The 14,857-nt window shown below is 39.4% G+C and overlaps 1 protein-coding gene across 1 annotated transcript in view; it reads left to right on the forward strand.

Moving 5' to 3' along the window:
* IL16 (interleukin 16) overlaps positions 1-13,300 on the forward strand; it is a 29,604-nt gene extending 16,304 nt beyond the window's left edge. The window contains exons 7-21 of the mRNA XM_027887034.1: positions 354-464; positions 1,126-1,240; positions 1,449-1,522; positions 1,616-1,829; positions 2,382-2,499; positions 3,683-3,815; positions 4,517-4,604; positions 5,345-5,820; positions 7,310-7,451; positions 8,631-9,726; positions 10,224-10,407; positions 10,614-10,715; positions 11,423-11,675; positions 12,516-12,641; positions 12,904-13,300. Coding sequence (XP_027742835.1) covers positions 354-464; positions 1,126-1,240; positions 1,449-1,522; positions 1,616-1,829; positions 2,382-2,499; positions 3,683-3,815; positions 4,517-4,604; positions 5,345-5,820; positions 7,310-7,451; positions 8,631-9,726; positions 10,224-10,407; positions 10,614-10,715; positions 11,423-11,675; positions 12,516-12,641; positions 12,904-13,097 — 3,426 coding nt within the window. The 3' untranslated portion in view covers positions 13,098-13,300. The remainder of the gene's footprint in view (positions 1-353; positions 465-1,125; positions 1,241-1,448; positions 1,523-1,615; positions 1,830-2,381; positions 2,500-3,682; positions 3,816-4,516; positions 4,605-5,344; positions 5,821-7,309; positions 7,452-8,630; positions 9,727-10,223; positions 10,408-10,613; positions 10,716-11,422; positions 11,676-12,515; positions 12,642-12,903) is intronic.
* Positions 13,301-14,857: the final 1,557 nt, after the last annotated feature.

Below are 14,857 nucleotides of genomic sequence, written 5' to 3' on the forward strand. Positions count from 1 at the left end.
CACGAGTGAAGAATGGCAATCTGGAGCACAAAGATAAATCAAACAACACCCATGCACACAGGCAGACCCTTAGGGATTCACTGGGTTCCCTACTCCTCAAAGGCTCTGCATGGCATGTGCTACCCATTGGCAGAGGCTCTTTGGCAGCATCCTGGTTTTGGGTATCATTACCCACCACAAACAGAAATTGAAAAAACAGAGATTGAAAAAAAAATCTTTAGTACCATCAGTTATAAGGAGGAAAATTTGAAATAAGTTGTTGTAATATATGTCCAAAAACTTCTGGTTTTGCATTAAAATTTTTTTGTGAGTCCTTTTTTTTTTTTTTTTTTTTTTTTTTTTAATGTTAACAGGCAATTTCAAGATCATCTAGATCCCTAAGTACAGCACAGCTAATGCATACATCCTGCGGCTCACAGGCTTCAGTAATTTCAAACATTGTACTGATGAAAGGACAAGGGAAGGTAAGACTGGTTCTGTTGATCTACCATAGAGTTTTACTTCGTTTCACAAATGTAATCTGCAAAACCCAGGGCAGTGAATTCAGGTATTAATGTTGTTACTTCTGGGGCTGCCAAATCATATTCAGGCTTTGCCAGGAGCAATTAGTTACCACTCACTTGCTTCTTAACCTTCTGAAGTATCTCTTTGCTGAGGCAGAGCCTTCAGGTTCTAACAACACATCCACATCAAGCCAGCAACACCAAAACTGAAACTCACTGCTACCCTTCTGGCAGCTGGAGGTAGGACTGAAATCGCAGACTCTGTGTCACCCATTAGTTGCACCAGCACAGCAACTTCAGAGCTTCTTTCAAGTCCAAGTTGAACTATAAACACAGTTCTGTTGGGGAGGAAAAGAAGCGCTACCAGGAACAAAACAGACCTTTCTATGTACTTATAACAGGGAATGAATTGATTGCAACAAGCAAAATGCAAATCATGAGGATATTGTGCAGAAATTCCCATTTGTTCTTACTATTGGAATGTGGTTGGCTATTTTTTCATGGATTATATTACTCCGTTGATAGTACCACCTACATAGGTAACGCAGAAGAAACTGCAGATGAACTGTTATGATAGCTGAACATGGGCCCTCACACACTATTTTTTTCTTCCATAAATTAGGGTTTGGGCTTCAGTATTGTTGGAGGGAAAGACAGCATTTATGGACCAATAGGCATCTATGTCAAAACCATCTTTCCTGGGGGAGCTGCTGCTGCTGATGGAAGGCTACAAGAAGGTGGGAAATCCCTCTTCTCTCACTTTGCCTGCTTCCCAAAAAATGGTACCTAAAGACAGATTGAAGTGAAGCTGAAATAAGCAATAAGTGCGTTCTACATCTGCTTCCATTATTGCATTTACAAGGCAACTTTTGAATATATGTATGTATCATGTATCTTATTGCATAATACCGTAATAGTAACATTATTTCTTCTCTTTCAAAACAGGTGATGAAATCCTGGAACTGAATGGAGAATCCATGCATGGATTAACACATTATGATGCTTTACAAAAATTCAAGGTTACATCCTCTTCTTCCAGAACAATCTCTCACTTTACACACAACATATATGTGAACTCAACCCATTAATTCCCTCTCTGTTCTTCCTAGCAGGCCAAAAAGGGTCTTCTGACACTCACAGTCAGGACAAGCTTCAGCACACCTCATTCTGCTTCCAGCTGTCAATCACCCCTCCTGTGCCAGTCACTGAGCTCCAGCACAAGCATAACCAAAGAAAACAGCTCTTTCAGTTCAGAAAGTGCATCATTCTCATTAAATCCTACAAAGCCCAATGACAGGGTCATAATGGAAGTTACCCTAAACAAAGGTAAGCGTTGAAATTCACTGACCACTGGCAACAAAGCACTGACTGATGAACCACTGTTCATTTGCTCTCTGAACAGTGAGCCTTTCCTCACTAATTTGATTCTTTTCCTGAACTAAGTTTTTTTAATACACTTGGTGCCTGTCAGTGCTAACAACTATCTATCAGCAGCAGGATTTTGAACACCATCTGTCTTCAAGAGCCAATCTTTTTTTTTTTTTTTTTTTTTCACTCAAGCAGAGTCACATTCATATCCTGCACATGAAAAAATAAAGCTTTTGTCAACAACCAGGTCTTGGACCCTCACAAGCAATATTGGTGCGCACTCACTTTAATCATGAGTGGGACAAAAGCCCTCAAAGCAACCACACAATAAAAAAAAATAGAAGAAAAGAAGAAGAGTGGAAGCAGCAGTCAATATTGAGTGTGCAATATTCAACGTGAGACTTTGGTTGAGGTTCATGCAGGAAAAAAGACAGTTTTTGAAAAGGTCTCTCCAATGGTTTGTTTTGACTATTTCTTACCTTTTTTTTTAAATTTTTTTTTTTTTTCCAGAACCAGGTGTTGGCCTTGGAATTGGGTTATGTAGCATCCCTTACTTCCAGTGTATTTCTGGGATTTTTATTCACACCCTCTCACCAGGCTCAGTGGCACATATGGATGGGAGACTCAGGTAGGATGAGAAAGACTGTCTTATGCCATAAGTTTTTCATTGCTCTGGTTTATGGGTTTATTTTTGACCTCTTTGGGCAGGAAGGCATATTGCTTTCTGTGAATTTTGAGTTTAAAACATGTGTTTTAAACATGTGCTATCCTCAGGGTTTGAGCATGTGTATTCAGGAGATGTGAGATTTTCAGAAATAAAGCAACCCAGTGAAATTATACTGTCTCTTGCCCAGCCTGGGCTAGCTTTGAAGGTCTTAGACAAGCATATAGCATTGCTACTGGAAGATATTTCCAAATGAGAAAGTATTTGGAAAAATCCAAACAAATGGCATATTCTGGCTTTTTAGAGGCTTTTCTGATACAAGTTCCTTAAATTCTATCCCTTCCTGCCTGACAGCAACGCAGATTTTCTGAAATGAGCTTTCGTGGGAATGTAGAAATTCACTTTCAAAAATTTGTAACCAGTTATTAGTGTTGAACATATTGAGAATTGAACAGAACACTGCAGTTTCAGTGAAGGCTTTTTGATTTAATTTGAGGTGTTCTGTAACCCTCCTCTCATACATGCCTGAGATTCCAGCTGAAAGAGATGTGGCCTTAAAATATTTGAACACTTGCCTGATACAAATCAGTGCCTTTAGTGAGCCTCTTAACGCATGAGGGTATTTGCTGTGGAGTAGACAAGGGCAGGCACAGTTTCCATGTGGGCTGAATTTGGATTTCATCTAGAAAGATGCAGTCTAGCAGTCAGCATGATTACAATAGCTTGTCATTAGAATTTTTCTATTGACAAGTTATTCATGTGTAGCAGAAACATAACATCCTTTCTGACCTTCAGTAGCACTGGCATAACATAAAGACATGACAAGTGAAGTGTTAACTTGAAAAGAAGGAAGGTGTAGGAGGAAGCAGCAGCAGAAAAGATCACAGACACAAGGTGTGCATAGCTGAGCATGAAGAAAGCTCAAATGCTGATTGCAATGAGACAGATCAAAACCCCTTGACATTCAACACATTCCCACTCCATTTCCTGTAATGGGAACAGAAAGACAGATTTAATCTGTGATCAAATTAGAGGTCAACCATATGGAATTTGTTTTTGCATACTTTCACATGGGTGAGATAAGGTCGAGAGAGAATCTGCTTCCTTTACATCCTCTGCCTTTTTTTTTTTTTTAATATCTCTGTAGGTGTGGAGATGAAATTATTGAAATTAACGAAACTTCAGTACAAAATACAACTCTCAATGAAGTTTATGCTGTGCTAAGCCATTGTGATCCTGGTGCAGTACAAATTATCATTAGCAGACACCCTGAACCACAGGTAGCACACTGTATTCTTTCTGTATAGCACATATTGAGAACTAAGAGGGAGGGAGGGAGCAAGTGCTAATCTAAACTGGGTGGAAAAATGTTGACAACAAAGGTGTTGATCTCTGTACAATCATTGCTGCAGACAAACAAACCTGAGATATGCACTATTTTAAATAGAATCATGTAAGATTTGAAGATCACTGGAGACAGTCTTACATGAGTTTCTGTGCAGTGAATAAGGAAACTGCAGAACTAACATTCAATTAGTATTGAATAAACCAAAATACAGTTCTTATGCAAGAAAGAATTCCCAATGATAAGTAAATAATTTGAAAGAGGGAACATACTTTCCCCAAAAGAAATGTTTTCACACTTGTCTTTCAATAATTAAAATTAAGGTCTTGCCCAGTCAATATTTATAATTAAATTAATACTGAAGTAAAATATTTTAGTCTTGCAAGATTTTTCTAAAAAATGCTTCCTAACACTGAATATTATACAAATGAATATCAAGTTTAAATTGTTGCATAAATTATGCCGTGTTAAGTCATCTTATACTGGTAAATCCAGAACTCAACTTCTAGTGAAATATGTGAAGGAACATTTATCTTTGAAAGATCCCATTTTACTTAAACAACCACTTTATAAAGCACATCCCTAGATATACTTCACAGCAATCTCCTGAGAGTATAATAGCATGATATTTCCTAGGTGTCTGAGCAACAGCTAAAGGAAGCTGTAGCACAAGCTGTGGAAAGCAACAGATTTGGAAAAGAGAGACATCAGTGGAGCACTGAAGGTAAGAGAATAAGTGCATTCACTGAGACATGGTAATTTTGACTTACAAGATGCTGAGGATGAGGTACATGCTGTATTAGAATCCTTGGTAACAGTCAAGTAACCTAGAGCAGAAAGATGAAGAAACATCACAGGACAACCTTCCTAACATGTCTCCTATAATGTTACCAGAGCGAAGAGAACAGACCAAATCTGTTTGATTACCAACAAAAATTTTTGTGCAAACTTCCTCCCACATTTGCTCATCCTTCCTAATTTACAACCTCTGCTTAGAGCTTTTCAAACTGCTGTCTGTAGGTGACAGGACTATGACAGCAACAAACTGCAAAACGCAGGTGATGTGCTAGAACAAACAGCTTGTTAATCCCCTAATTGTGAGGAAAGGCATATGCAGTCATGGCTGGAGCTCTTTGCCCAGTTCAGGTATGATATCCCCCCACAGTAACATACTGCTTTTAGTGTCCTCATGTCTTCTAAAGGACCAGAAGTCACAGAATCATCATCAGTATAACTACACTACTGACATACATACATATATGTGTATATATATATATATGGAAAATGTTATTCTGGTGTCCAGGAATGTAGCTGTTGACTCTTCACCCTACAAGCCTTCAGTGCATCAATCACACCTTTGCATCCACTGACAATGGTGTTTAGCTGCAAATTTAATCAGCTGGATCTTAGAAGAGATCACTTTGCATGTATTCAACAGTCATTTTGAACATGTCCCCGATACAGGTGTTAAAAGACTGGAAATGAGCTGGCATGGAAGACACCCATGTGAAAAACACATTGAAAGGAACACTGCCTATTGCAACCGCAGGGCCCAGAGGCTGATGACCCGCTCCAGCAGCGACAGCAGCTACAATCCCCGATCCTCGTGTGGTAATGGTGCTCTGTACCAACTGACTGACCTGAAAGCAAGAGTACATAGCGTCGATGTACCAATTACCAGACAACCCGGCCTGCTGTGCTCATTCTCTGCTCATAATTCAGAGAGAAATTCCCCTCCGACCTGTGGTGAAGGAGGTCGACCTTCGCAAAACGCTAAGAAATCATCAGAGATCCTCATTAGAAAACCTAAATCCTCAAAGCCCAAACCTCCACCAAGGAAATACTTTAAGCAGGACTGCACATGTGATGAGCAGTGTAATGCAGACAGAAAAGAAAAGCTTGTGTCAGAAGTGGTTGCATCACCTTCTGCAAGTGTTCAGGTAAAGCAAAATTTACAAAATTTTTCTTATGTCTGCATATTTGTGAGGCAGGGGGAGGAGGGAGGCAAAGTGACATTGTATGACATCAAGAAGAAGGGCAGAGAAGAAAGAAAAAGTGTATATATATGTGTGAATTGGGGGAAGAAGATGAGGCTCTTCTGTTTTGAAAACAAGGTGTCTATCTTAGTGAAGCCAGCTGAGTGCAAAACACAATGTTCAAACTAAGGTCAGAAGGCAGAGCAGTGTCTGAAGAAAATTTTCTTCCATATCAAGGAATCTGACTTAAAATCTCAGTGAGAGCAGCAACAAGAACGAACCTGAGTCCCTATCATTCCTTGTGAGCATGTGCCACTGGTGGCTCAAGCACTCTCTGGTTCCAGTGCAACTGGGACAGTGATGAGTTCCAGTCTGGGACTGGAGTTTACACAGCCTCTGACACCAGCCTGGTATGGTTGATCCTAACAATCTGTGACACAGAGTCAAATAACTTATGAAGTAGAAAAGTCATGAAACAATTTCTTACTGGAAGAAAGCACTAATGCCATGTACAGCAGGTATTCTTGGGCTCAGATCCATTTCTTGAGAACAGGAGGCGTTAAATAAACTCAAATTGTGATACACCAAGTATTCGTTGATGAGCTACAGTATTTGGAATCAGTGTGTATTTGAATGTTACTAAATTTCAGTTCCCTCTCATCTAAAAGAACAGAAAGACAGAGTTTCACATTTGCATGAGTGTGAAGGACTGTGAGATCTGCATAATGAAACTAAGTTGTGGTTCATTTAAAATTGAAACTGCTTTTCCCCAGGTTTAGTAGTGTAGCAGTAGAAAGGAGCAGTTCTCAATGCAGTGCAAAGAAAAAAAAGAAAAAAACCCACCAAAACCCCCTTAAACGGTTCCCAAACTGCAGCATAAAAATGTTATGGATCAGACTGAAGTCCATGTGTAATGTTAATTTCTGAGAAATTTTCAGTTAAGCACCTTATGTAAGGTGACTCTTTTAACATCCCCTCAGAAAAGCAGTAGAAACATATTCATCAACAGCTACTAGAAATTCATGTTTGAGAAGGTAAATTAAGAGAAATAAACAGTTGTTGAACTTACCGCTGGCTGCAACTTCTTATTCTTTAGTACTTAGTCATTCTAAATGATAGGGAGAAAAACCTTCATCTTAAGATCAAGAAAGTCAAGCTCTGTTCAGGAAGACAGTCTGTATATCTGTGTATGGTCAAGATGGAGGGTTTCTTGTCAGAATTTCAGGTCATTAAAAGAAGGTTTTCTTACTGATTTTAAAATATTTTGGTTTTTTACCCCAAGCATTTTGCATCAGTCAGCTTGAGGCCTGCATACCACACTTTTGTATGTGGTTTTTTCTTTTTTTTTTTTTTTCCAGATTAATGTATTTTTTTCAGATTTTTTTTTCAGATGCATATATAGTGTGGTTTGCATAATTACGTTCTGACACAATTCTTTTTCCTGTTTGTTCAGCAGGAAGTTGGAGAACCAATGCTAGAGGGACACCGAACTGATGTAACACACAGGGTCTTTACCACTTCTCCTGCAGCACATGATACAGAACACACAACTGCTGCTCCAGGGGGCAGAGATCAAGAAAGAAAAGAAAACTCAGGTATGTTGAATTCCATTATTTCTTTTTTCAGCTAAACCTGGTGTTTGGTTTTAAGGCCAAAACGGATATTGAGCTGAATTCACCTTTCTCTTTAAATGTATCTGTAAATTTTGAGGTGAACAGATGAAATTTCAAATTATTGAATTATTGTTGAAAAATTACTTCAATCTTGGAAAAAAGGAAACTAGATCAAAAACAGGATAAGTGATGATTTACTGTAAAAAATGCTAATGGACAGGTACAATATTGGTATATTTCTTCAGATGAAGCTGCTTAGTAATTGAGTATTTTATAGTAAAAGTTAATTTCATAATTTCTAAAGGACATTTTTATGCTAGTTTCAAGGCTCTTGTGTTGCAATGGTGCAAACCACTGATAAGTTAGCTTTCTGTTGAGCTAGTTAGAATCAAGGAAACTTAGTGTTAAGGGAACAAGACAATCTCAAGAGCTTTCTTACAACATAACTATTTATGTAATTCTGCAACTTCTTGTTCAGATCATTAAAAAAAGTAAAAAAGATGCCTTAAAAAATTACACTGAAGCAGATAACAGCATCTATGCAACTGCACAAACAAAAGTTTGCTGCCATTCAGCTCTACCGCGTCTAACATTAAAATGCCTAATTAGTCTGTGATGTAATAAACTTTCCTACATTAGAATCAAGTTTTTACTTTTCAGAAAAAATCAACTAGAAATGCCTGCACAAATTTAAGGAAGTAAAAATATTAATCAAAGATATTCTTCGGAGAGTCCCTTCAGAGCAGGATATACTTACAAAGCTAGAAAAGAAAAAACATTCTAAAAAAGAATTTACTGCAACATCACCTTTTTCGTTAGGCTGCAAACAACATCACAATTTTAAGCTTCTATTTTAACTGCTACAGCCTGCATCATGACTTCAGCACCCCAGAATTTCAGGTTTAGAATTTGCAAATCCTTTAAAAAGGGATCTTGTATATACGTGTGTAAGAGCCTTGTTTTTCAGTTAATTCCAGTGTCTGGGTTCAGAACCTGTAAATCAAGAGTTATCAATTTTTAAAATGTTTAAACTTTTTAGAAACTTAAAAAAAAATCAGAGGCTTGAATGAAATTGAAATTTATTGAATCAATAATGATGCAGAGATAGAGGGTGGAGAAGTAGAGGGAGGTTTGTTTATAATCAATGTTTTTTTAACACAGGGACTCCACTTTCATCAATACAAAGGCCTGTACTTAAAAGACAAGCACGGGTAGATTATAGTCTTGATACTACAACAACAACAACAGAAGACCCTTGGGTTAAAATTTCTGACTGTATAAAAAGCTTGTTTAACCCCACCATGAGTGAAAACAGCGTCCACTTAGATTTACAACCTGGTGTTGACAAAAAGAAAGAGAATCAAAATCGAAGCAGCTCAGAGACAGTTCTGAAGAAATCAGAATCAGAGTTAGTCGGTTCAAAAGGGCTAAAATCAGAGGAAAACGACAGTGTGAAAAAGGGTCCTCCTGTTGCACCTAAGCCCACCTGGTTTCGACAAAGTCTGAAAGGATTGAGGAAAGCAAATTCAGATCTAAAACCACAGGGAGATCAAAGCACTCCCATCCATGACAGTGTTTCCAGCACAAAGCAATCCAGTTTATCACGAATGTCTCCTGGAGGATCATCAATAAAACAAAGAATAAGCTCATTTGAATCCTTGAGTGCTCCGCAGTCACCTGAAAAAACACACCGAAGGTTCAGCCTGAAACCATCAGCCCAGAAAGATCCCTCTCCCACTGCAGCAGAGCCAGAGGTGGCTCCAGCCCATTCAAACCAACCTTTCCTCCAACGCTGTGACATCAGCCAACAACAGCCACCTGTGTCCACGGGTACAAAGAGCCTGGATCGATCTTCCTCTCGCAGGGAGGATATTGCAGCCAGCTCAGAGAAAAGCAGCAATGCCAGCACTGAAATTTTATCAAGTCTCTTAACAACAGGAGCCATTGCAAATTCCCATCTTGTGTCAGTAGGAAAAGCACACAGCCTAAGGTCACGGAGCTTCCCGCTTAGTGCCAGCCAGGCTTGTGAGATGAGGAAGCCACATGATGAGAAGTGTAGCAAAATCTATTCCATCAGTAACCAAGTGTCATCTGCTTTAATGAAATCATTGCTTTGCCTTCCTCAGTCTCCAGCCTCTCCTGGAAACAGTGCATGGGAAACTGCAGACACAGTGTCTCAGTCCTCTCTGGAGGAGGATGGGACCTCTATCTCAGCTGCAAGTGACAATAATCACCTGGACACTGGGTTTTCGCTAAAGTAAGATACCATCTTTAAAACTCAGATTTACAGATCAGCATTGGTGAACATCTGTGCTGATCTGCTGACAGATTAAAGTTCTAAGATAGTAGCACACAATAGTAAAGCTCAGACTAAGTTAGGAACTTTTTAAACCACAAAGGTTAAATGACTCATATGACTGTTACACTTGTTTTTAATTCATACTATATATGCACATGCATATTTCAAACATCCCCCCATTTAAGGAGCAATATTTCTTGTATCTCCATGATAAGGGAGATTTAAGTCTATTTTTCCCTGGGACCAAGAGATTACTTTTATGTGATGGATTCTACTGAGTTATGCTCATGATTAATTTACATTTGTCTGTATTTATAATACTTATAGAAATTACCACCCCAATTACAGGCTAATACAATCAAAAGACAACTGCTCCAAACTGGGTTTTTGCTTTTGTGGGTATGCTGTCTCATAACTCAGTGTTTCTTTTTTTTTTTCTTGCCACAATGGGACAGCCTCTCTGAGTTGAGAGAGTACACTGTGAGCTTGGCAGACAATGAGAAGGAGGAAGAGAGACAGGAACACAGCTCACCTCAAGCATCCGGTGTGTCAGGGCAGTCAGTCATCTCTCTGCTTTCCCCTGAGGAGTTAGCAAAGCTTATAGAGGAAGTCAAAGCATTAGATGAAGCAACTTTAAAGGTAAACCTGCTTTTTTCTTTTTGTGCATGATTTTCAGAAAGCTGTGGAGTGAATGCATCTGGTTAATCTTTGCAACTTTAATGTTATGCTTATGCCACTAATCTCATTACAAAATGCACAATAGAGGAAAAGAAAACATGCTGATTTTCCAATCATTGTGACAAGTATTTCGGGAAGTTTTTTACTTTATTCCTTTCTCTGCCTAGGAATTTGATGATATTCATGTTACAATTTTGCATAAAGAAGAAGATACTGGGCTTGGATTCAGCCTGGCAGGGGGCATTGATTTAGAAAACAAAATAGTAACAGTAAGTAAAATAATTCTTAAAAAATACTCCCAAAACAACTACTCCATCTAAAAACATAAACCTTGCTGGTTTTCTGCTCCAGTGTTTGGTTGTTGGCATAATCAAAGTAGGCAGCTGTGCTGATAGGGTTGGAAGAACCATGGTCACAGTAGGTGAAAACAGAATCCTTCTGCACAGATCTGCCTATCCAGGTGACTGGCGGCAGTGTCCTGTTTCCTTGGGCACCCAATCCCCAACAGCTCTGAAAGCCAAGGCAAAACACACAGCCCTCAGCAGGGAATAACCAACATCTTGTGCTTACAGAAGACCAAGCAGGGTGGTCTGGAGGAATGAGATGGTTGCATAAATACGTGAGGGGTCTGGAGGGTAGAGATAAGCTCCATGCCTTCCTCCTCACATGAACAGAGCAGAAAGAGGGTCAGTAAGTAGCATACACAAGGTACACACCACAGGCTGCACAGCTTTGGCCATCTGGTACCAGGGCCAAACTGCATGCCTGGCTGCTTGAGGAGGGATATTCACAGGACAACTTCTCTGTACAAATTTATTCAGTCCTCAGTTCTGAAGCATGATAGAAACAACTTGTTCCTGGCAAAGAATGAAAAATTCACATGGTAAAAAGTATTAACTGAATGATTTAGTGATTTGACCTTTTCTCCCCCTCCTCTTCCCCTGTGTGCATGTGTGGTGTCTGGGCTGTTCAATAGGTTCACAAAGTGTTTCCCAATGGACTGGCATCTCAGGAAGGAACTATTCAGAAAGGAGATGAAGTACTATCCATTAATGGAAAGTCTCTCAAAGGTGTGACTCACAACGATGCCTCAGCAATCATGCGGCAAGCCCGCCAACCCAGACAAGCTGTTGTTGTCACTAGAAAGCCTAAAGATGGAGAAACAAATCTCAATGCTTCAATCAACTCTAGTACATCTTCAGTAGCAAGTGATGCCTCTCAAGAGTCTGGTAGGTTTATCGGCATTACCTTGCAGCCCCCACACAAGTGTTTTCTCATCACCTGAAATCCAGGTGTTCATAAAGCAGCACTGGCTGCACAAATCTGAAAACCGCAATTAAATACAGCACAGTTAATAAAACATTCCTGAAACAGACATCTTGAATAACTCCCTTGAAAAGAGAAAGAACTAATGGATTTCTAAAAAAAAAAAAAACTCCCTAAAAACCTAGTATGATTCTCTATATGAACTTCTGTAGATGTAATACAAAGGTGGTTATTGTAGCAACACATCTAATTGAAGATATAATGACAACTCAGTGAACAGTGATTCTTTATTCTAATATTATTACAAGACTTGTTCTCTGTGAAGGAGAATTTCATTTTAAACAATGTGCTATTGTTCAATGTAGCAGGTGGCTACATCTGAAACACAGTAAAGTCAGAGTTTTGCAGAATATTTCACATTCAAGATATTTTTCTATTTTTTTTTTCCCTAAAGCATGATCTGGAGATCTGTAGCTTTATTTCCATCTGCAAATATGCATTAGCAGCTTTGTAGTTGATAGCAAGTCAAATGTTTACCTGAAATTTTTTTCATGGAACAGATTTTTATCCTTCCAGTAAATGTCTTATATTTCCATTCTCACATGAATTCAAACACAACTTTCTTTCCTCAGCTTCCCAGGGGACCTTAAAATGACAAAAAGAGAAATTAAAAGTTTTCACTTTCTCTTCATTTCACCGTTTATGATACCTTTGCAAACAAACCAGAAGTTCATTTCTGTAACAGATGTTTTAGCTTTTTGGACTATGTGCTGCCCACCTGGTAACTCTCCATTTCTTTCCAGCAACTGGAGATACAATTTGCACTGTAACTCTAGAAAAAACACCTGCTGGTTTGGGATTCAGTCTGGAAGGAGGGAAGGGGTCTGTTCAGGGAGATAAACCCATCATCATCAACAGGATATTTAAAGGTAAACACACTTAAATGGATACACGACATGTTCCCAGCTGATGCAGACTTGTGGATTTCATGACTGCTGATTTATAGCTATGGAAGTGGTATTTTTTGCAAATGCAGCATTATCTTGTTTGGTGCCAGTAATTCATTGCCTGCTGGGACCAGGTGTTTTCTACCAAACATGCTGGTGGTCCAGCTATTTCACTAATAAGTCAAAGATCCATTTCAGTCTCCTCCACATAAAGAATTAAAGGGAATTAATTTTCTTTCCCCAGGGACTGCACTGGAACAGAGCAGCCCTGTTCAGCCTGGTGATGAGCTGTTACAAGTGCACACAACGGCCATGCAAGGACTCACTCGTTTTGAAGCATGGAATGTAATCAAGGCATTACCTGATGGGCCCATCACAGCCATCATCAAGAGGAAGAATCGGAGCTCTGTTACCACCAAGTCATCCAAAACTTTGTAAAGAGAGGAATTAGACTACTGCCAATAATCAAACAAAGGATTTTATTACTTGCAGGCACTTGGCTAGCACAGCAAGAAACTCAGAAAGCACACATGAAGAGTATAAAGGACATCACTTCCAGTACAGAGAAAGCTGTCTGGGATGTGTCTAAGATGTGCAGAAAATGGGCATGATTCTTATTCCAATGTTCAGAAACAGATGTCAAAGTGTAGAATTATAAAATAATGACTTTATTAATAATATTCTGGTTGTAATAAAATACGTGACAGCTAAAGTATGCTCCTGTTTTAAGCCATTAACTTAAAAAATATCAGAAGCACATCCCGTGCTATGTTTTCATTGATTCTCTCCAAAGCCTGTTCCCTGCCTTTCCTTACCTTCCCAGGAAGAAGAAATGTGTCTACAAGCCTTCAACTAAACACTGCCCGAGGGAATATGTAACAGGCAGAGAAAGGGGCATGCAGCAGTTTGTCAAATATCTAGAAAATTCTAATTTTTCTATTCAAAACACAGAACCTCAAGGACAGTCAAAACCTGTCAAGGTAACGGTCTACTAGCAGTTAAGAGAGCCATCTCAACTCCAGCAGTCAAACACAGAGTGGGAAGAAGTTCTCACGGGTGAGGCAGGAAGCTGGGGGTAATATAGTGCAGGTTTTCCTAACCTTCCTCTGGCCAGAGATCTCAGAGGAAATCAGCAGGAAAATAACAAGGCCATTCAGAACCAAGTCTTACCTTGCAACCACACTTATTTTTTAAAGGTCTCTGTTATTCTGTAAGGGAAAGCACCAATGAGAGTGTGTGGGAATCCCAGTACTTCTGAACTGAATTGTTTATTCTGGAAACGGTAAACCAGGAGACAAACATATGCTTCAAACCACTACCATCAGCATTGTGGCAGTGCTTTCTATATGCACTGTATGGAATTCTACCACCAGCAGCACCGTGTATCTATGGCAAGATGGTCCCGTGTCCCCAGCTGGTCTTCTCTGACCTGCTTCACTGAAGGGAGAGAAGCAATGGCAGGATGGAAGTGGTAACTCACCAGCTAAAAGCCAGATGGCTGCACTCCTTACTGTCCTTGGCTGCTCACCTTCCCAGAGCTGGAAATTTTCTGTACCCTTCTTCGGTTACTTAATTTCAGCAGGAAGAAATTAAGGAGCTCGGAAGCTATTTTCTGTGCACTTAACACAATGCCACAGAAAGAGCAACTGAGAGAAAGGGAAGTAGGACAGGCAGCAGAAGGTATTATTGAATCCAGGCATCTAATTTGCTTTGGCCTTTCCTCACAAGACAACTGCATGTTAATCCTTGAAAGAACATTCTTGACAAGCCATCTGCCCCCACGCTTCCAAAACCTTAACCAACCGAGTTGTCTTTTCCAAAAAACCACCTCTTATCTCGAAAGGAAAATTCTATTGATGGGGTAGCAACCAAAATAAGAGAAAAATGTGAATCTTTTTGGTCATTTTTAAACTGGTACCTACACGAAACTCTTTCCCAAGACATTTCCAACTCCAAATTGGCAGGGCAGAAGGCTGAAAATTAAGGGTTCTTAATTCATTCTGGATAGAAGTTGTTGAGCACTCAGAAAAGGGATCCTTAAATTATTGCAATAAAGAGCTTCACCTACCTTTTGTTGCCCACAGCAATCAAAAAACCCCAAAACAAATAGCTAATAAGAAAGCCACATTATCTGCAACAGGTTTACTCACAGAAATAACAAGTACTGATCTCAGCTCTGCTTCTTGAACTTTTTGCTA

This window comes from Empidonax traillii, unplaced genomic scaffold, assembly GCF_003031625.1.
Source record: "Empidonax traillii isolate 1590-97213 ecotype Southwest subspecies unplaced genomic scaffold, ASM303162v1 scaffold201:size1909950, whole genome shotgun sequence".
NCBI classification, from domain to species: domain Eukaryota; kingdom Metazoa; phylum Chordata; class Aves; order Passeriformes; family Tyrannidae; genus Empidonax; species Empidonax traillii.